Below are 21,374 nucleotides of genomic sequence, written 5' to 3'. Positions count from 1 at the left end.
CAAGACACACCTGCCGCCACTTCGGCGGTCCCTCCTGGGCTGCGGGTGAGCCCCTCTTCCCAGCCTTGCCTACCTTTCTGCTCCTCGTCCCACAGTGAGGGGGACTCAGACGTGGACTCGGAGCTGGAGGACCGGGTCGACGGGGTCAAGTCATGGTTATCAAAAAACAAGGGGCCTTCCAAGGCGGCTTCTGACGATGGCAGCTTGAAGAGTTCCAGGTAAGCTGGGAGGAAGGGGCGCCTTGTGCCCCAAGAATGGATGGCAGCGCTCTGATCCCAAAGAGGCTGGGCCTTGTGCCCCCTGTGTCGCTCTGGTACCGTGTGTGTGTGTGTGTGTGTGTGTGTGTGTGTGTGTGTGTGTGTGTGTGTGTGTGTGTTGGGGCTGGGGGTGCTGGGAGGACAGACCCACCCCTGGCACATGGGATGAGCACAAGAGGTTGGTTTCTTCTTCTTCTTCTTGGTCTTTTTGTTTTTTAGGGCCGCACTCACGGGATATGAAGGTTCCCAGGCTAGGGGTCCAGTCGGAGCTATAGCCGCTGGCCTGCACCATAGCAACAACAGCATGGGATCCGAGTTGCATCTGCAGCCACAGGTCACGGCAATGCCAGATCCTTAAGCCACAATGGAAACTCCAGAAGCTGGTTTCTTAGTCAGGGTCTGCAGCACCCTTATTTTTTCTAGGCTCAGGGCTTGGGTTTGGTGTAGGTTTAACTTCATCCCCACTTATTCATTCAACAAATGCTGATCAAACTACCTGATGGTTTGGGCCCTTGGAATCAAGCTGAAATGGGACAGAGGGGGACTCGTGATCTCCAACCCTGGACAGGGTCAGTTCAGGCCAGCTGTGGACCTCCGAGGTCTTAGTAGGAATAGCAGCAGAAAAGGTCCCAGTTCCCCTGACTCTCTTGACACAGCTACAGACACATTTCTGTCTTTCTCTACCCATTCTCTTCTTCCTCTAATCTTTGCCTTGCCCTCCACCATGCTTTCTGCTAACACACACCCACTGGGGGTACTTGCGCCCCGATTTTCCAGCCCAGTCCACAGTCTTCTGATCCCACAGGCAGCTACCCCTGAAAGCTAGGACTCTAATTCCCATCCCTCTCCTTCTCCAGCTCCCTCGAGGTCCCTTCCCAAGTCCAGCCCCTCACCACAAGCACCCAGGGGCCCCCTCTAATTGGTTTAATTTATTCGGCCAAACAGCATTTTGTTATTGCAGATAATGCCGCCTTCCCCGCCCACTGCCGCTCACCACGGCATGGCAGGAGGCTCCAGGTAGTTGACAATGAAATAAATTGAACTAAACGTTTTAGAGGGGAAAAAGTGATGAAATAGAACAATAGTCTAATTTACATGACATTCTCCATGAAGCTATTTTCACTGACGCAAATTATTTTGCTTCATTTCCTCCCCGCTCTCACCGCCACTTTGCCAGGCCTGCTGCCGATTCCTCCTCCTCCTTCCTCCCTCCCCGTGTCTCTCTTCTCTCGGTCTAATGCTGTTCCCCTCTGTCTCTCCCCCTCATGCTCTCTCTGTTGCCCCCGATGCACTCGTGGTCTCCTCACCTCCCCGCGGCAGAAGCGCCCTCCACTCCCTGGGGAAGGAGGGCAAGGGGGCGGACGAGCGGCCGGCCTCCGCGCTGAGCTCCCTGAGCTATCGGAAGCGGCTGGCCCTGAAGGACTCCATCGGGGGCACTGGGGACGAGGATTCGCTCTTCACCACCCTGAGCGAGCAGCCAGCCTCCCCGGAGAGGCCCCCCCGGAGGGCCCGCGGGGGCCCGGGCCCGAGGTCCGAGAAGTCGGAGGAGCCCGACGCCTGTGGCTCTGTCCTCTCCGGGGCCGGGGGCCGGGCCAGCCGGGGGCTGGAGAAGCGGTGGGGCTCGGACCTTGACCGGGCCTCGGCCGTCTCGGCGCCCGTCAGCCGGGCCTCCTCGGCCACCCGGCGCGGCTCCAGTGAGGACGGCGCCCGCTCGTCCATGAGCTTCTCGCTGTCGGGCTCGCCCAGCTCCCGCCGCAGCACCTCCCGGCTCGACAGCTTGTCGAGGACCCTCAGCCCTTCCTTGAGCCGGGCCTCGGCCCTCGGCCGGGAGAGCCCCGATTCCCGCCTGTCCCTGGGCCGCAGCTGCCTGGATGATTGGGACGATGGGGCCAGTGTGGCCCTGAGTGAGGCCCACTCACAGTATAGCCACCCGTCGCTGGCCCGCAGTCTGTCGGTGCCACCCCAACCCCGAGTCTCCCCCTCGGCCACGGACGAGCCTCCCAGCTCCAGCATCCGCCCCGTCAGCCGGCGCTCCTACCTGGACCCAGACCTGGAGGCGGCCATCAATGAGGTCTTGAGCTACAAGCCCGTCCCGTTCCACCGGAGCAGCCTGGAGCCTGACTCCGAGGACGAGGACCGGAAGAGCATCCAGAGCACCCGGAGCGCCCAGCTGGGTCCCCCGGAGCGAGCCACCAGCATCCGCCGCTCAGCCTCTGCGGCGGACGTCTCTCGGTCCCGCAGCAGCCGGAAGAGCCGGAGCAAGAGAAGGAGCAGCTCCAGCTCCAGCTCCAGCTCCAGCTCCAGCTCCAGCTCCAGCTCTGAAGATTCCTCGGAGCGCAGGCGGCGAAGAAGGGGCGCTCTCGAAAGAGCAAGAAGAAATCCAAATCCAGAAGAAAGAGAACAGAGTCTGAATCTTCCTCGTCTACATCCGGTGGCTCTACTGTCTCAGGCCACAGCCGCTCAAGTGTGAAGAAGGGCCCGGCTCCAGAAGAGGAGGAGGCTGGGCAGGGGCGCCGGCAATCTCGGAAGGAGGAGAAGAAGCGCAAGAAGGAGGTGGACAGCCTGATGATGCGGTACCTGTACCGGCCAGAGAGCGACTAGTGCAGTAGGTGGCACCTGGCGTGGAGTGCAGAGCATGGCGTGTGCCACTCAGTGTGAACTAACCCGTTTCCATCTCACCCGCCACCACCCAGGCCCTCCTGCGTTCCTCTTGGGCAGACCTGGCCTCGGAGAGCCTCCTGGCTACACCGAGAAAGGGGCCCAGCTAAGCTGGTTAAGCATTCTGAGCCCTGAACCCAATCAGCTGAACTTGCTAGTGATGTCACTCCTTACTCTGGGCCAGGGACACCCCCCACCCAAATACTTGCCATATTTTATTCACTTAATCTTCACACTAGACCCATAACAAAGGTCTGATTTTATAGAAAAAGAAAGGAAGGTTAAGTCATTTACCAAGGGCTGCATAGCTGGTAAGCGATGTTGCCAGGATCCGAATGGAGTCTATTCAACTGCCCTTAACCACTCCTCTGTATGCTCCAAGGCTGAGCACGTGGGCAAAATGTTTCTTGTATGTGCCTGGCAGCACCCACGTGGAGCTTCTATCTCTGTCCCTGACAGGCTGGGCCCAGAAAGGGGCTCTAGCTGACCCCCGGATGTGTTAGTGCACTGTGGCTGTCAGCTATTAAGGGGCCATTTGCTTGGCTCTCCCCTGGCCCTGCAATGTCACTTTCCTCTCTGACATGGATCTCAAGCTGAAGCGTGCAAGGCTTACAGGGCTGCAGCCCCACAGCACCGCACCCTGCAGCAGACCTGGAGATGCCTGATTCTCTCCCCACCGCTCCCACCTGAAGCCCACGCATGGGCGTCGCCTCATCTTAGCTCATCTTGTAAAGTTTTAATGAATAGAAATTAGCAGCTGCTGAGTGACAGCCCCCTCCTGGCTCTCCTGCCTCCCCCAGTCTTCTCCCAGTAGGGGGAGAGAGCTAGCTGTTAGGCCTTTATGCCCACACCCCCACCTCGGAGGAAAGGCAAAGACTGACTCATTGGAATCCCATTGTTGCCACTTTCCCTGGTGGGCGGTGACATTTGGATCACCCTGGTTATGTGAAGCTGTTTTCGGCAGGGTACCCTCCCAAGGCAAGCTTGCTGCTTCCCAGGAGGTATGACCCCAGAGCACAACCCCCGGGGGCAAGGGCGATGTTTCCTCGGTGCATGAACTAACACACACTTGTCGCACGCTTGTGGGCTTCTTGTGCAGCAGAGCAGCTGAACTGACTGGGGCTGGGTTCGCGAAAAGGGAGCAATTTTGTTTTAAGAATTGGAGCAGGTGGAAAGGGAATGTCACCTGCGGCGATTTGGAGATGGTGTTGGGATGGGATTGTGGGGATGGATGGTATGGAGCAGAGAGAACTTGAGCCCAGACCAGGCTCACGGCCAATTCAGATTCTGTCGGCCCTGAGCTTCTCCGAGCCCAAGCCCTTGGGCTTAGCATTGCTCTGTCACTTCCCCCATGGGGCAGATGGGTTGCAGGATGCTCTGGGAAGAGCAAGAAACACTCACTAGGGAGCTGTTATCACTGCCCCAGTGAGAAAAGGCAGGCTTGGCATCATGGCGTCATCAGCCTTTCCTCAGCACCCCTGCTAAGTTCCCTCTTCCCCCAGGGCAGGAAGTCAGCTGACGGGCTGTGGGAAAGCTTTGGAAAGCAGAGAGGAGCAGGCCCTCTGAGCACTGCGCTGATACCTGAAGAGGGAGACATGGGCCTCGCCAGGCCCTCCCCCACTGACCAGCAGCTGGTGGATTGCAGACCCCAGCAACTCAGCCCATCATCACCCTTGACCTAGCAAGAACAAAAACACGTAAAACTGATTTCTTCCCTCAGCCACCAGCACAGTTTTTCTTGTTCACCAGGAAACAGGAGTAGTCCTGACACCCTACCCACCGCCACCTCTAACGAGGACTGGATTCACTGCGGGGAGAGTGGGCGCCAAGCCAGAAGCTGGCCAACCCATACGGAGCTGGCAGAGAAGGGGCAGGGGAGGGTGGACCTGGCTGGACTCGCTTTGGGTGAATAAACTGCCAAGAGTGGGGGCGGGTGGAGTGGTGGCTTAGCCTCCCACCTGGTGTCGGGGACCGGCAAGAATTCAGAACACAAACACGTCCATAGCAAAGGCAAGGAGAGGGGGCCGCCACCCTGGGCTTGCCAAGCGGGAATTAGCTTCTGCACCAAATCATTTGCGACAGCATTGAGCAGGAGACACTGGCTTGTGGGGAGGAAAGCTTTTTAAACAATTTGGTTAAAATGTTCCAAGTTGCAGCCCTGTCTCTTGCCCTGGGAAAGGGGGTAGCTGCCTACCATTGGCTCTCTGACAGCTGTGGCAGTAGAAGCCACAAAGGATACTGGCTACAGAGCACCCAAGGAGAGAGCAGGAAGATCTGATGGCTGCTCAGAGCAGGGGGGAGAGGCCCGGTGTTCATCCCTCCCAGCTGCCTCTGCCACTGCGCCCAGCGTTCGGATGGAACAGTATTGAAACCCCGCCATCATTTATCCAGGTCTGCCTGGCAGGCACTGGAATGTGGAAGTGGGGGCTGCGGCCCCGCTCTGAGGAGAGGCGTGAGGGGGAAAGGAGCACACCATTTGCATCTGGGTCCCAGTCCTGGCATCTCCCTCACCCCCTCTGCCCACTGTCTTCCCACAAAGCCGGTCCTTCCTTTGCCCAACTGCAGACCTGAGCCCTGGGTACCCAGAAGTCTGTCGAAAAAATGAAAATAAAATAAGGCTCCCACTATTTCAGAATTCAAACAAGCCAAAAGCTAAAATAACCCCAATTTTTTCTATGTTGCACAGTCATCGTTGAGCTTTATAATTTCGTCCCTGAGACACCCCAGAATCCTTAAGTGCCTTTGGCCCATCAAAGTAAGACTCATTTATGTTCAGTCTAGTTTCTAGTAAATGTGTTTTGTGCTATTCTGATTCCTTTAAAAATGGTAATTCATTCATGAGAAATACGATAACTATTAACCAGGCTGCCCCATTCCTGAGCCATTTTGCATAATTGAACACGTATTCTATCAGGCTCTTCCCTCTCCCCAGGGAGAGAGGAGACCTATCTTTACACTCCCCGGGCTCTCACCCGGGCCAGTGCGGGAGATGCAGGTCTTGTCGTTTTCTTCTCGGGTCACCACTAGTCTCATGGCAAGTTGAAGTCATCAAAAGGCTTTGCGGTCTCAGGTCCCAGCTTCAGATTTGTATGCTGGCTGGGTGACCTTAGGCAAGATGCTTCATCCCCTTGAACCAGCTTCCTCATGAATTTTATGTGGTGACGAGCAAGACAGCACGTCCAGAGTGCCTGGGACTGTGTCTCACATACGGGAAATGCTCGGTGAGCAAATCCTTCCCCACCACAGTTGGAAAGGCTGAGAATGTGGTTCTTTCTTGCAGAGCGTGGTTTCCTCCTCTTTTCCTTTAGAGATAGAAGAACTTTGAAAGGGCTTATAAACAAGGGCCCTCCTCAGATTCTTTTTTTTTTTTTTCCCTGTCTTTTTTTTAGGGTCACACCCACAGCACATGGAGGCACCCAGGCTAGGGGTCGAATCAGAGCTGTAGCAGCTGGCCTACACCACAGCTCACAGCAATGCTGGATCCTTAACCCACTGAGTGAGGCCAGGGATTGAACCCGAAACCTCATGGTTCCTAGTCGAATTCCTTTCTGCTGCGCCACAACGGGAACTCTGGCTCTTCTGATTCTTAAATCAGAATCATAGACAGTGGGATCACAGGATTCCTGTTTATCCCAGCGGAAGCTCTCTAGGATCTGGAAGCGGGGCTGTGTCCCTAGAGCACTAAGCAGGAGCCCACTGAGTGTAGGGCACTGGTCGGGGTGGAGCCACCCAAGGCTGTGTTTTCTCCAGCAGAGATGAAATGACAGTGCGCTTGGACTTGCAGAGGCAGAGGAGGTGGGAGGGGCAGAGGAAGGCTGCTCTGAGGCTTTGGGAAAGAAAGAAAAGAGAAGGTGACGGGAGGTGGAAATGAGATCCAATCCGTGCTGGACACCATGAGTCTGCTGCATCCAGGGGATAGTGCTTCTTCACATCTTGGTTGGGGGAGAGCTCAAGGCTCTTAGAGGCCTAATGAAAACTCTTTGGGTTTGGGTTACGGTGACAAGAAAGGGATGACTTTGCCACCCTGCAACAGAGCTCTCCCCAGCTCCTACATCCTGAGTCTCCCTTCCTTGTGAGTAGATGATATCACGGTCAAGGACAGAAATTCTCACAGGCCTTAGGAAAACCTGATGATCTGGGAGTAGTCAATGCAGAAAGCCCCTCTTTAGAAGGAATCTTTTGGAGAATAACTTCACTGAGACAGGTTGCATAAGCACCAGACCTCCAGTCTCAAAGGCAGTGCAGTCCATGGACTTCGTGTTTCAGAATCTTCTGGGGAGGGGGTTGGAAATGCAGAATTCCTGGGTTCCACCCAGGAGCTAGCACATCCAAGTTTCTCAGGAAGGAGTTCCTGTCGTGGCTTAGCAGCTAAAGAATATGACTAGCATCCATGAGGACGCAGGTTCGATCCCTGGCCTCGCTCAGTGGGTTTAGGATCCGGTGTTGCTGTGAGCTGTGGTGTAGATCGCAGACGTGGCTCAGATCTGGCATTGCTGTGGCTGTGGTGTTGGCTGGCAGCTGCAACTCCGATTCGACCCCTCGCCTGGGAACCTCCATGTGCCATGGGTCGAGGCCCTAAAAAAGCAAAAAAAAAAAAAAAAAAGAATTTCTCAGGAAAAGGACCCAAGGATCAGCAGGCAGTTCTTATACTCAGCCTGAGACCCACCGTTTTCAGCGTCAAAATGTGTTCTTTTCTCTTCCTACTCTGTGTATCTTCTGGGGGAGTCAGGGCAGGTTTTTACGTCTCAATTTGTGGCCTTGAGGGAATGCTATGACGGGGTTTGGGGGCGCCTCCCCAGGACCAAAGGCCTTGGCGCTGAAGGTAAAGAGCATCCTTCCACTGTGACTCATTCCTCTCTCCCCACAGCCCCACCAGCTACTGGAAGTCCCTTGCCCCTGACCGGTCAGATGATGAGCACGACCCTCTCGACAGCACCTCCAGACCCCGATACACCCACAACTATCTGAGTGACAGCGACACAGAGGCCAAGCAGACAGAGACCAACGCCTAGCCCAGGGAGTGATGTTATGCCCCTCCTACCCAGGGCCCACTGCTGCCATGGCACACGGGGCACGGGTCTCCCCCACCGGACTGCGGATCTGCATGGGAAACACCTGACCCTCTTCGGTCAGGACTCTTCCCAGGCTGTGGGTATCTGACGTCTCCACATGGAAGAGGTGGAGGGAAGAGCAGAAAAGAGAACTTTCTGCTCCTGCCTTGGGCCACCATGGGTGGCAGGTGGCTTGGCACTGCGTGGAGCCAGCATGTTGACCTGCATCTCAGCCCCCTGCTCAGGGACGGTGGACAGATTGCCTACTGGGACATTCTCGGGTTGCTGGGTCCACGGGGAGGCGTTTAGGGTGGGAACAGCAATTCCTTCCCCCTGGCTTGGGGTGAGGGCTTTTTCTTCTCAGTGCCTGCTGTCTTTTTACTTTAATTTAAATACCCAACCTCTCCATCATCAAAGCTGCACCCCTGAGAGTGGGAGGGGGCTGCAGCGGCAGCCGGCCCTGCCTCCCCGCATGGGAGTGACTAGGGGAATCTCAACCACATCTTCACTCTTCAGAGAACAGTCCTTTCTCTGTGCAGCTGGAGAGACCGGTGAGCAGAGCTGGGTCCAGGTTCTTAAGAGTCTGCGCGGGGAGGGGCTCTCAGGTGCTTCTGGGTTTGGGTTGAGCAAACCTCCACAGACAGGGCTGCACATGTACCAGCCAGAACTTCCAGCCCCCACCCCTTTGCCTCATCAGTGTGTTAAGTGCAATGACCTATTTAAGAGTAAACCCATCCCACCCACGCCAATTCGGGGCTTATCCAAGCACTGCCTCCCCTCCGCCTCTGTCCAAGTTGCCTGGATCACAAGCTCAACTTGAGAGCGAAGGCCTTGGGTTGAGGGCTTATGATCAGAAAGCCTGAGGATGGAAGTTTTGGTCAGTAACAATGTGTATTAGACACACGAGTCCTCACCCTATGTTCTGAGACTGAGTTATTTTTCTTCTTCCAGTCGTCCTGCCCCACACACTTATCCTAGACACGACAACATGCGGACTGACAGTCCCAGCCCCCACCCTCAAGGTCATCCCACCAACCCCACCAGCCTTGGGGGCCCAAGGGCAGTGCTGCCTGGTGCCGCTCTCTTCTGCTGTCCCTGCTCCCCTCCTGCAATTAGTTTGTACTCATTGGGCTGTGCTCTCTCCCCTGTTTACCTGATGTATAGAAATAAATGTCCTTTTCCTCCTCGCTCTGCCAGTTTTCCTGCCTGTTCCTTCAGGATCAGATAAAATCCAGGGTAGTCACAGGGGAACAGAGTGAAGATTCTCACAGGGACCTGGGGGAAATCATCCGGGTCCTCTGGCCTGCTCCCACTTCATACCAATGCCACACGGAGAGTTCTGGCAGGCCATCTGGAGCAGAGGAAGGAAGGGGCTTTGAGAACTGGTCCAGGAAGACTCAAGCCCCACCTGTGGCTTGTAATTCACATCATTAGAGCCATCCAGACCTCATCCCACCCTGGCCTCTACTGGGGAATGTTAAGATCCCTCTGATTGTTAAATATCACCAGTTACAGAGATCCTATCTTCTCTAGGTTATTTTGTTTTGTTTAGAGACACAAGCCTTTTGTATTAGAATTTTTTTTAAGTTTAACTTCAGTCATTCCAAAGATGACTTTCTGGAGTTCCCATTGTGGCACAGTGGAAACAAATCCAACTAGTGACCATGAGGTTGCGGATTGATCCCTGGCCTCGCTCAGTGAGTTAAGGATTCGGCGTTGCCGTGAGCTATGGTGTAGGTCTCAAACGCAGCTCGGATCTGACGTGGCTGTGGCTGTGGCGTAGGCCGGCAGCTGTCGCTCCGATTCGACCCCTAGCCTGGGAACCTCCATATGCCGCATGTGCGGCCCTAAAAAACAAACAAAAAAGACCAAAAAAAAAAAAATGACTTTCTGATCAAAACCTTGCAGAACTCTCTCTGGGCCTCAACCGCATTGGCCACAGGGTCGCTTGAATAGGCTGGGTGTGTTGGCTTCTCTGCTCTGCTCAGTCTTTGCCTTTGTGCTTCAGTCCACACCTGATCCCCTCACTGACAGCTAAGAGGTAGCTCATGCAGAAGGGCAAGAAACAAATGATGACTCCTCCTCTACCTTCTGTAATGTGACCAGTTATCATCCCTGCTCCCATGAAGTGTTTACAGCTGGTTCATCAGGCTCCCCTGCTTCGGACAGGGAGGCAGGAAAGGGTATCAGACAGGCCTAATGCTGATGCTCTGGTGATGTCAGCCACCCAGAAAGGGGCAAGAAAGGGAAGGAGAGAGAAAAGCCACTCCCAAGACGAATGGGAGAGTGTGAAGTGGATCCATCTTGAAGGAAAGAAATGTCCTTCTCCACTGCCCCTCCCCAAGGCTGAATAGAGGTGGTAGTAAAAGTGGAGTGACTTTTTCTTTTTTTAGACTGCTGTCTCTCCATGTTCAGTTCTGTCACTCATATCTTTTTGCTCCTGCTTTCAAACAGCTTGGTGGTTTTTTTTTTGTTTGTTTTTGCTCCCAGGAACTAGTGTGACAAAGCCCCTGCCAGTGACAGACACGATCCCAACTCTCTTCACCCACACTGACTCAGGCCTCTGGTTAACTGGAAAATCCTGCGTCAATCTCTAATAGCCTGGCCTGGGGCGGAGGGGCTGTTCATGTCAGAAAATGTGTATTACTCATCTGCTCATTCACTCAACAGTCAGATATTTCTTAACTGCCTTCTATGGTCTAGGCACTGTTCTAAGTGCTGGGGATGGAAGCGATCCCTTTCCCCATGAAGCAGATATTCTCGTGGAGGAATGAGATATACACTATAGGTACTGTACCTCCTAATATGTACAAGCTTTGGGTAAGTAAAGAAGAATAATCACAGTGTCTGTCCTCCAGGGGTTCATGGATTAGGATATGAAAGGAAATAATTACATGAGACATAGAAAGACAAAGAAGTTGCTTTGGGCATGTTACGGGGCGGCAGCGAGACACTGCCACTGAGTGAGCGGAGAGGGACTGGGAAGGCTTCTAAAAGGAGCTGGTATTTTGAGCTGGGGGTTGAAGGAAGGATAGCACTTCCATGGGTAGCTATTGCTGGGACAGATGTGCTAGGAAGAAAGAAGAACTTAAGCAAGACTCTGAGGCAGGGAAACATAGATGGTGGGAGAGAATTTCACGGGCTGCCTGGGGAAACTGGGCATCACCTCCTAAGACCAACACTTCGCCAGTTGCAGCAAAATCCCTTGGCCAGCATGCTAGGCTCCAGGCTGGGAAAGTGGCAATTCCCTCTGCACTAAGTCCCCAGGGGAGTCCAGGGACCTGCAAGGCCATCAAAGCCCAGCTTCATTTGGGGTAAACCTTCAGAGCTCTGTTAAGTTCTGCCCTCACCTGTACACTTGTGGTCCCTCTGGTCCCTAAGATGTAAGTGATCCCGACAAAATAGGCAGCAAGTCTGTCCCTGTGTCAGACTCAAAGTCTCACTAGATCCTCCTCTTTAATCTCTGACTCTTGGATGAGCGGCATGAGGGAGACCAAAGCCCTGTGAGTCACCCATGGTGCCCAGTCTGTGCCCAGAGATAACAGCAGCATGCAGTGACTCCTGAACTTCCTCCTTTCGTCCAGTGTCTTCTCGGCAGATGATCCCAGTTGTCCCTCCCCTATGCCCCCGCCCCCATGCCTGGTGGCACAGACACTTAGCGATTTGCTCCTTAATTGTCCCCCAGCTAGGCTGCGCAGATGCCGCTCTTTAATCTCTCCTGATAAATGAATCGCGCCGCTCCTTTAATCATATGTTCATATCCAAGCCAATTTGAATCAATTTGGCAGGGAGCGTGTTGCAAGAGATGCCGTGACTGCTGCTTCTCCCCCTAGGGCCCCAGAGCCAGCGCGTCTGCTGTCCTCACCCTCAGCAAAGAGCTCAAGAGGCCCATCTAGGGAAAGGATCTCCTACCTGAATGATGAGGACTTTTCAGTCAGTCACTCACTCCTGTCCTCCAAGCAGGCCTGTGTGGAACTAGAAGGAGATGGAGTCCTAAAGGCCTCACAAGTGAGGGACAGAGTGAGTCCACATCCTTCCTTGGTCATTGAATAAAGGGCCCCATTATCACCCCTGGGAGAAAGTGCTGCCTTAAATCTAATCCTAATCCTTTCTGTTCCCCTTTCATTTCCTCTGAGCTGGTTCTCAGGGAAGCTGCAACATTTCATCACCGTTTGCATAGCAACGTATTCCCGACCCAGTGTACCATCATTTGTCCTTGCCTGCTACTGCTACTAGCCGCTACCCCAACGCCTTTCATCTTTTCCCAGGAAGTCTTTCCTAAATCCTCCAGTCTGGTGGGCAGCTTCAGACATGAGCGGTAATGTACCAAGTTTTGCCGGCTCCTGCTTTTTCACCTACAGAGTTGTGTCTTCGGACCTTAGTGGAAACAAAACAAAATCTTAATAAAACAAAGTCATGCTGGTATCGTAACCTTGGAGAAAAGCCTCGATTATCTGGGGCCTTAGTTTCCCCATTTATATTGCCGGCAAGAACCTTTTGGCTCCGAAGTTCAGACAGAACCCCTCGGTGCTGCCGACAGAACCCTCACTGCACCTCCTTATCACCCTCTGTGAGGAGCCAAGGGACCGCGAGAGACCCGCGTGCTGGGGAGCAGGCATCTCCCAACGCCAGACTTCTGAGCTTGGTTCTGGCCAGGAGCCTGGGTGCGCCTCCGCGTCCATTTCCTCTCCCCTTTTTTCCGGCGGGTTCTGTACGTCGGGGCAGGCGCCCTCGTGTTTACTGGGAAATCATGGCGCCCTCCCGAGCTTGGAGCGGGAAATTAGCATATTCATATTACATTTGCATGACCTCCGCCTCGGGAGCGCGGGGTCTCTGGCTCCACCCCCGTCTGGAGGTTTCCCCCGCCCCGGAAGCCACGCCCCTTAGACGGTTCCCGAGCCGCCAACGCGACAGAGCCGGCGGGTTTCGCCTTTTAAAGATTCTGGAAGCATGAAGACCAGTCTCCTTTTTCAGCCACTCGACAATACTGTTTTTCGCCCTTTTAAGGGCTCCTGAAAGTCCTCGGCTGGAGCTGAGGCTGACGAAGCGCCTGGGGCCGAGGGAGCCCGCCGGGCCTGTCAGTAGTGGCCCGAAGATGAGGAGGATAAAGCCATTTGGTGAGCCCTGGCCAAGCCCCGGTGCGTATGCACTTGGTCTACATACTCCCATTTAACCTTTATCACAACTGTTTGAAGTATCGTTGTCCCCGTGAGGGAACTGGCTCGGAGATGTGGCTTTGGTCCCAGCAGGCTCCTCAGCGTGGTTCCAGCAACTGGCCAGGCATTTCCAGGCTACTCTGGTTTTGTCAGGGGGTGAAGGGAGAGGCGAGAAGGCCAAGAACCGCTGTCATGGTCTTCGTCTGAAATCACCGTGTGCCTGGTGTTCACCAAGGCCTGCCCCTAGGAAGGAAGACTTCTTTGCAGCTTGGGGTGGGGGTGGGGGTGGGGGGAGTCAACCTCACGTTTGTGTTGCTCCTATTCTCAGAGCATCCCCCATACATTATCACATTTGTGCTTCAAGAACACTGTGCCAACAATATGAATAACAGTTCCACATGGCCTGGAATGCATATTTTAAGCGCTGTTCACCTCGGTCTAATTTCATTATAGTGCAATGGAACAATTCCCTGGGACCATTCCCTGGGATTTGATCTGGGAGGAGTGATTTCCAGAGAGCAAGCCACTTTAGAGTTAACAAGGATGCTAGATTTACTTAGAAGGAATTTTACAGAGAAATTGAGTCTTCTGTAGTATAAGCCCCAGTGATGGGTCATATACATAAGGGAGATTCCAAAAAGGATGTGTGCTTTGCGATTGAAGTCAGCGACATAAATCTCCCAGTGGAATACTTAAATCTGCGGATAGAATTTGCTTTAGATATCAAAAGTCAGCTATGACAGTTTTACAAAAAAACAAACAAAAAAAAAAACAAAGAAAAAACCTCAAAAAGAATATTAAGTTTTGACACCATCCAGGCAAATTATATTTGAGGTGGTTTAAGAGTCAAAGAGTTTCCACATTTTAATAAATTTTTATATGTTTTGTGCCACATCTATGATCTGACTAGATTAGGAAAAGAAGCAAATGGATTTGGGGAAGAGAGGACACTAGGGAATTTGAAGTAGAGAATTAAAAAAAAAAAAAAATTCTGGTGTGGGAACACAGCCAATAGCTGCAGAAATATTAGGTCTTTGAAAGACAGGTCAACAACTGATAACCAGACAAATATAAAACTGTAGGTGGTGAAATAAGCCTCATGTCTCATATTTAGTCCTGGGGACTAGCATCAGTTGCCATTTGGCACCCTTGCTTGAGGGCTGCTTCTGGCCCCTATGGGAATACCGTCCTCAGGAGAGTGAGGGAGATTGACCCTAGGGAGTGGCTCTGCTCTGGAAGGTTCTGCATAAGAAACACAGCTCCATGTCCTGCCTTTGAGGGCCCTGGAGCTCATCTCTAGGGGCTGGTCTTTCCAGTAGACCACATACTGAGCCACTGGACAGGATTTAATAGTAGAAAAGGAGCTTCTGCTCCCAGAAACTGGCAAAATAAGCCAGAGAACCATAGAAAATGAGGCAGTCTTAAGCTCTGTGGATTCCTAAGGAAACATGTACACATGACAGAAGTACATGTGAAAACACAGATAAAGAGATAAACATTAGAAGGGACTTCTGAAAATTAGAAATAGTTTTATTTGGGGATGTGGGGTTATAGATGAAGTATCTGTGCTTAGAATAAAGTTTTCATATAATTTTTCTTTTAAGTCGGTACAGATGTGTATCTCTGTCAAACACCGAAAAGGCCCCAAATTGTCGTATTAGTGTGACTGTAAAGAGAAGCTTCTTGCATTGCGTATATAGAAATAGTAGCCATGGGGAGTAAACCATGTGGCAAAGCTGCTTAGAAACTGCTTAGATCCCTTGCTCAGGCAAAGCCATTCTTAAAGCAGCAGGCGTCCCTTGGCATGGCTGAGAGTGGAAGCGGGAAGAGGAACAGATTGGAGGGTGGAACTTGAACAGGGTATTTAGGGGAGATGAGCAGTGGGGGAGGGGGAAGAGACGAGCATCTAGACTCTGGCCTCCCATGCAGCCTGGAGCCCCGCAGGTGACAGGTTTAGGCAGGTAGACTTGTGTTGATGAAGGGACTGGCAATGAAGTGGGGTGAGGAGAGAAGCTGAGAGTCCAGAAGGTCATTTAGGATATTTGTGTCATGGTTATACACTTTTTTTTTTTTTTTTTTTTTTTTAAAGCTCTGTAAGGGTGGACATGACTCAATGGCCAGACTGTGCCTGGCAAAATGGATTCGTGCTTCTCATAACCGGCCCCATCTAAGAAGGCTTAGCCCCTTGAGGAAAGTATTTTCGCTGTTTCAGAGAGTCAAGTGACCGGTGAGTTCTCTGAGAGAATGAGAAAGCATTGGTATTAAAAGGGGAGTACTAGGGGTTCAGACTCGCACAGGGTCTGGGAGGAGTCAGTCCCCTGGGACCTGGAGGTGATCTTCATCTCCCGCCCCGCCCCCACTCCTCGCTCCCCAGTAGAAATCAGCTACAAATCTCAGCTTGTTGGGAACAGATGGCCTTGGCTGACGAATAAGCCACCGCAGGCTGTTCCACCTGTTCTCGGGCTGGAATAATCAGCTCGAGACAAACATCGGCGCTGAAATAACTCATGGCAGCGGGTGATGCGCAGGCACAGATTCCAAAAATCTCTTAAATAGACCCCCTCCAACTCTCTCCCCTCCCCAGCCCCTAGAGGCCATCAGGGGAAGGTAATGGAGCGGAGAAGAGAGATAGAGCCCCAAACTGAGCGCGATAGCGGCGCTGCTGGTGCCGGCGGTGGAGGTGGGGTGGGGGCGGGGCTGGGGCTGGGGTCGGGGTGTACCTTGCACCTCCGCAGGGCCAAGGTATTTCTCAGGAGAACGTGCGAATGGTTGGTCCGTGTTAGGGACAAGTGTGAGGAGATCCAGCTTGCTGGGGACAGTAGAAAACAGAATTCTGAATGTGTTTGTTAAAGAAGTGATATGCAAATGAGATCAAGCTACCCGCAAATCTCTCAGCAGCTCAGACTTTTCTGCCGGCAGCCGCTGGGGGTGGCTGCCTGGGTGCCGGTACTTCTGTGGACTGGTGTGCAGCTTCCCTTCACGTCCTTGATAAAGTCGGCTGGGCTAGTGTTCACTGGCAGAGGCAGATGAGTGACAGGGCTGGGAAGCAGTGGTGACGGCACTGGCAGGGTGGGGGTTGCTGGCTGAGATGGGGGTCGGGCTCCTATGGAGTCAGTCAGCAGAGGGCAGCGATTGAGAGAGAAGAGTGAGGCTGATTGCTTGCTCTGGGTGCCCTGAAGCAGGCGGCTCCCCTTGGTGCAGCCACCTGGCCTGATGCACAGAGCTAGGGGGCTTTGAGTCCCCAGAGGCTGTGCTGGCTGGGATGAGCCTAGAAAGCTCTGGGACCCCCCGACCCCCACCCCCAATGCATCTCTTTGTGGTCCCTGTGGCTCTGCCTGAGGCATAGGGCTTTGGAAGACAGGGCTCTCACCTGTCTTTTAAAGTCCCACAGACTTGGTCTCCTTAAAGTTGATTGTGCTCTCAGAAGTGCCATGGTGGCCCCTGTCCTGCTGAGTGCCTGGCTCTGTGGTTCTGACTTTGCTATATATTAGAAACACTCAAGAAACTGTTTTTTTTAATATATATATATACACACACAAATGGTGAAAAGTATGGTATAATGAACTTTATCCTCCAAACAGCTTCAAAATTATCAACATAGTGAAGCTTGCTTCATCTAAACCCTGCCTACTTCCCCATTCCCTTGAATTATTTTGAAGCAGACCCCAGATATGGTATCACTTTGTTGCAATAAAGATATTTGTGGAGTTCCCGTTGTGGAGCAGTGGTTAACGAATCCGTGAGGTTGCGGGTTTGATCCCTGGCTTCGCTCAGTGGGTTAAGGATCTAACATTGCTGTGAGCTGTGGTATAGGTCGCAGACGCGGTTCAGATCTGGCGTTGCTGTGGCTGTGGCGTAGGCCGGCAGCAACAGCTCTGATTAGAACCCTAGCCTGGGGAGTTCCCATCGTGGTGCAGTGGTTAACGAATCTGACTAGGAACCATGAGGTTGTGGGTTCGGTCCCTGCCCTTGCTCAGTGGGTTAAGGATCCGGCGTTGCCATAAGCTGTGGTGTAGGTCGCAGACTCAGCTCGGATCCTGCGTTGCTGTGGCTCTGGGGTAGGCCAGTAGCTACAGCTCTGATTAGACCCCTAGCCTGGGAACCTCCATATGCCTCGGGAGTGGCCCAAGAAATGGCAAAAAAAAAAAAAAAAAAAGAACCCTAGCCTGGGAACCTCCATATGGGTGTGGACCTAAAAAGAAAAAAAAAAAAAAAAAAAAAAGGAAAGAAAATGACTCTTTAAAAATGTGATCACAATACTCTTATCACATCTAAAAAATATCTGTAATTCCTTAATATCAAATATCTAGTCAATATTTAACCTTTCCTGATTTTTATATATTACTAATTTAATAAATTGTGCGTATATTATTAATTTGTTCAAATCAGGATCCAAACAACATTGAGGAGCTTTTTAAGAAATACTGCTGTGCCCAGGGCCTTCTCACTCAGGGATTCTGATTTAATTGGCCTTGGGCGGGGCCCAAGCATCATATTTTTTAGATCTCTCTTGGTGGTTTTAATGTGCAGCCAGGGTTGAGAAATGCTCTACCTTTCCCCCTCCCAGTTTCCTGCCAGCTCCTCCTTGTCCAGGTTGTTAAATACTTCTCCCGCCTCCAGCCAGTAGACCAGAGCAGTTGGCACTAACATGCCTGTGAGAGGAGTTGAGGGCTGTCCATCTTTTCAGGCTCCTCCTTCCAGGTGGGCTCAGACTCTCTGTGGACACAAGCATTCCTTTTCTTTACAAATCCATACACCATGTGGGCCTGTTCCTGTCGCTTTCTACCCTAATAGCCTGATGCCTGTTCTTGCCTTGCAAATGTAGCAGTTTTTTTTTTTTTTTTAATAGCAAAATTCCTGCCTCAGGAAAAAGTGAGAACTTCCCTGGGGGCAGTTCTCATTTGGCTGCTCAAGTGGCTCAGCACTATGCTGGTGCTGAGAGAGAAGCCTGCTGGGGCTTGGCAGCAGATGTAAGGGAAACTGGGGATTGAGTGGGATTTGAACCCAGCACATTTCAGGGAATCTAAGAAACCTTTCTCTCCTGAAGATGTTAGCCCCAGGAGCATTACAGAGAATTATGCCCACATCCCTAGCTCGCAGGCGTCTGCCTGCCTTCTTGAGGCTGCTGCTTCTGCGGCTCCCCTACCCCTCCACTCTTGCTTGCCTTTTGGATTTGTTCCTCCCTCCTGTGTCCCCACTCCATGCCTCACTGAATGTTGGTGAAACAAATCTAGTCTAAAATAATGAGCAATCAACTACCCTGATGCTTGGGGCAGGCTGGGCAGGAGCTGGGGGGAAGGGGTAGGGAGCTGCATCGTTTATAAAGCCTAATAAAGATGCAGATGAGCATGCAGACTAGGAGCCCCAGAGCTGGGCTTATTCATTATTCAAAGTTATGTAAATGCCACTGGGTCCTGCGTGTTAGAATCCTGCCCCTTGTCCCTGCTGCTTCTTCCTGCTTGACAGATCCAGGCTGCCTTGTGCCTTCCCTTCCCCCAACCCCCAGGTGTTTACATTCTTCATTCGCCCTGCCCAGATACCTCTTTCAGACCCTACCTCTAGGGAAATACAAATCCTAGATCTCCTCTCTAGCCAGAAGTCTTCCAGAGGTTTGTTGGGAGGTCCTGGCCTTCTAGTAAGACTATATAGGGCCAAATAGATGGGCTTCTCATTTTTAAAGATTTCCAAGGAAAGAATCCCGTGAGAGTGCTTATATACATGTTTTAATATCTCACACACCTACTTAGTGGGATAGATTTAGGTTAGTGAGGTCTAACTTAAATCCGTCTTGCTGCACAGGAAGCCCACCATTGAAACAGAATATCCAAATTCTCTCTAATTACTCCTTTAAGAAGTAAAACGCAAGAACCAAGTGGCTCCAGCCTACTGTCCCAGATTAATTCATTCTTGTTGCCTCATACCTTTCTAGACAGTTGAACCTCATTCCAAGTTAGACTCACAATCCTTATGCTCCTAAACCTGTCCTGGGGTAGCACACTGCAGTGAGAGTTTAACTCATACTAACTATACTGAATACCTCCTCTTTTCCACATTGGGATTACTTATTTGTACCTCACAATTGCCTGGGTCTTGGAACTCAAATTACTTTCCCATGACTCTCCTCTCTCTGTACCAGTCTTTCCCTTCTTCCCCATCACCCCCTACTTTTTCAGTTTGGTGAGGTTGAGAGATGAAGAATTGGGTCAGAGTCGCAGTGGCATCGATTGCCTCTGCTTTCCCTTCTTTTCTGGACTGGCTCTCCTCCCTCCCCACCCCCAATCTATTTTTAGCCTGCCTCTGTTTTCCTTAGTCGGGTTGGCAACCATGCCGGCCCTCTTTCTCTTCTCTGCCCTTATCTCTCCCCTGCAGCCTGTGTGGACCCTAGCTGCCCTTCCAGAGGTCTCTTTTTGCCTGCCCGGATTATTTTGATTTTCTTCCATCCTGAAGATAGGTAGGGTCTGCCTGAAAGTGGTTGCCTGGGCACGCTCAAGCAGAAGGGAGGCAGGAAGATAATCCTGGTGGGTCTGTTTGGCAAATCCTTCAGTGTTACTGAAACCCTCAGGTCGTCCTCTGAGCACATCTACGATGACTAGTCCTCTCCTCCATATCCATAGACTCAATTCCCTACATCCCCTCTTCCCTCTATAGCCCCCCCCACACCCCGATAAGAAATGCTCGGTTCCACCCACTTGGGCTGCATGCAGCATCCCTGCAGGTCTCTGCCTGCCTTCTTGGCCTGCACACTGCCAGTCTCTTCTTATCTGATTCTGGTTTCTCTCCACACTTCCCTGACCTCATCCCTCCCACGCACACCCATCAAACCCCACATGGCCCTGCCCCTTCCCCTGCTTGCACTCTGTTTCTAGGACACACCAGCTCATTTGTAAAGGGGCTTTGCCAGCTCAGGCAGGGCTTGTCAGCATCCCCCACTTGTCCTTTCTCAGCCTCCTCTAGACACTGGTCCCCTCCTTTAGCTGTCACCAGCAAGCTGAATAAGACTGGATATTTTGGAAGGGGAACTGCAGCTGGCTGGGGGAGGAGGGTGGCATTGAGAGAAGCAAAGGCAAAGGGAGCTGCCATGGAATGAGAGGGAAAGAGAGGTTCCCAGCATCCTTTCTCTCTAACTTTATCAGCTTGGGAACTGGCAGGATCTTACACTGATCCCTCTCTGTACCTCATTCTTCTCTCTCTCAGTAATAACACAATACCTTGCTTTACAATTTACCACATTCTCTTACATATATCCAGATATCCGCATGGCTCACTCCCTCTCCTCCAAGTCTGTTCAGATGCCCCGTCCTCAAGAGTCCTACCCTGACCACCGTTTGAAAAGGGAAGCCCCAGAGTTCCCGTTGTGGCTCAATGGGAACAAACCCGACTAGGATCCATGAGGATCTGGATTCAATCCCCGGCCTTTTTCAGTGAGCTAAGGATCCAGCACTGCCATGAGCTGTGGTATAGGTCACAGACTCGGCTCAGATCTGGCATTGCTGTGGCCATGGCCTAGGCTGGCAGCTGTAGCTCCAATTCGACCCCTAGCCTGGGCACTTCCATATGCTGCGGGGGTGGCCCTATCAAAAGCAAACAAAATAAAATAAAATAAAAAGGGCAGCCCCTCTCCCAGCACTCGCTATCTTACCCCCTCTGCTCTGTTTTTTCCCCCAATGCACTTGTCACCTTCGAATGTACAATATAAGTTATTTATATGTATTACATGTCTTCTCACTGGACTGTATATGCCACAAGAGTAGAGATTTTCATCTGTTTTGTTCACAGACACCTCCACCATACCTAGCACAGTGCCCCGCACACAGCAGTAGCTCAATAAATACTTGTATATTGAATGAATGAATGAATGATCTTATTGGCTCTTCATATACTCCTGTAGAGTTGGGCGGTATTATTATTCCTTTTCATTTTATTGTGGTCATATATACAATGTACCTTCTTAACCATTTCAAGCGTACAGTTCTGAGGCATTAAGTACATTCATAGGTGTTGCGCAGCCATCACCACCATCCATCTCCAGAACTTTTTTATCCTCCCAAACTGAAACTCTGTGCCCATTAAATAGCAACTCTCCAGCCGCTGGCAACCACCATTCTAGTTTCTATGAATTTGACTACTCTGCGTAGCTCACACAAGTGGAATCATACAGCACTTGTCCTTTTGTGTCTGGCTTGTTTCATTTAGCATCATGTCTTCAGGGTTAATCCATAATGTAGTATTATTCCCATTTTACAGATATAATT

At 51.9% G+C, this 21,374-nt stretch overlaps 1 protein-coding gene across 1 annotated transcript; it reads left to right on the top strand.

Annotated features, from left to right (window-relative positions):
* On the top strand, positions 2,614 to 9,154 carry TIAF1 (TGFB1-induced anti-apoptotic factor 1). The gene is given in 2 exon segments (NM_001168420.1): positions 2,614 to 2,862; positions 7,783 to 9,154. A coding segment is annotated over 1 exon segment (348 nt). The 5' UTR covers positions 2,614 to 2,862; positions 7,783 to 8,438; the 3' UTR covers positions 8,787 to 9,154.

Source organism: Sus scrofa, chromosome 12 (genome assembly GCF_000003025.6).
Source record: "Sus scrofa isolate TJ Tabasco breed Duroc chromosome 12, Sscrofa11.1, whole genome shotgun sequence".
Classification (NCBI taxonomy): Eukaryota; Metazoa; Chordata; class Mammalia; order Artiodactyla; family Suidae; genus Sus; species Sus scrofa.
This window is presented reverse-complemented; position numbering and strand designations above follow the sequence as displayed.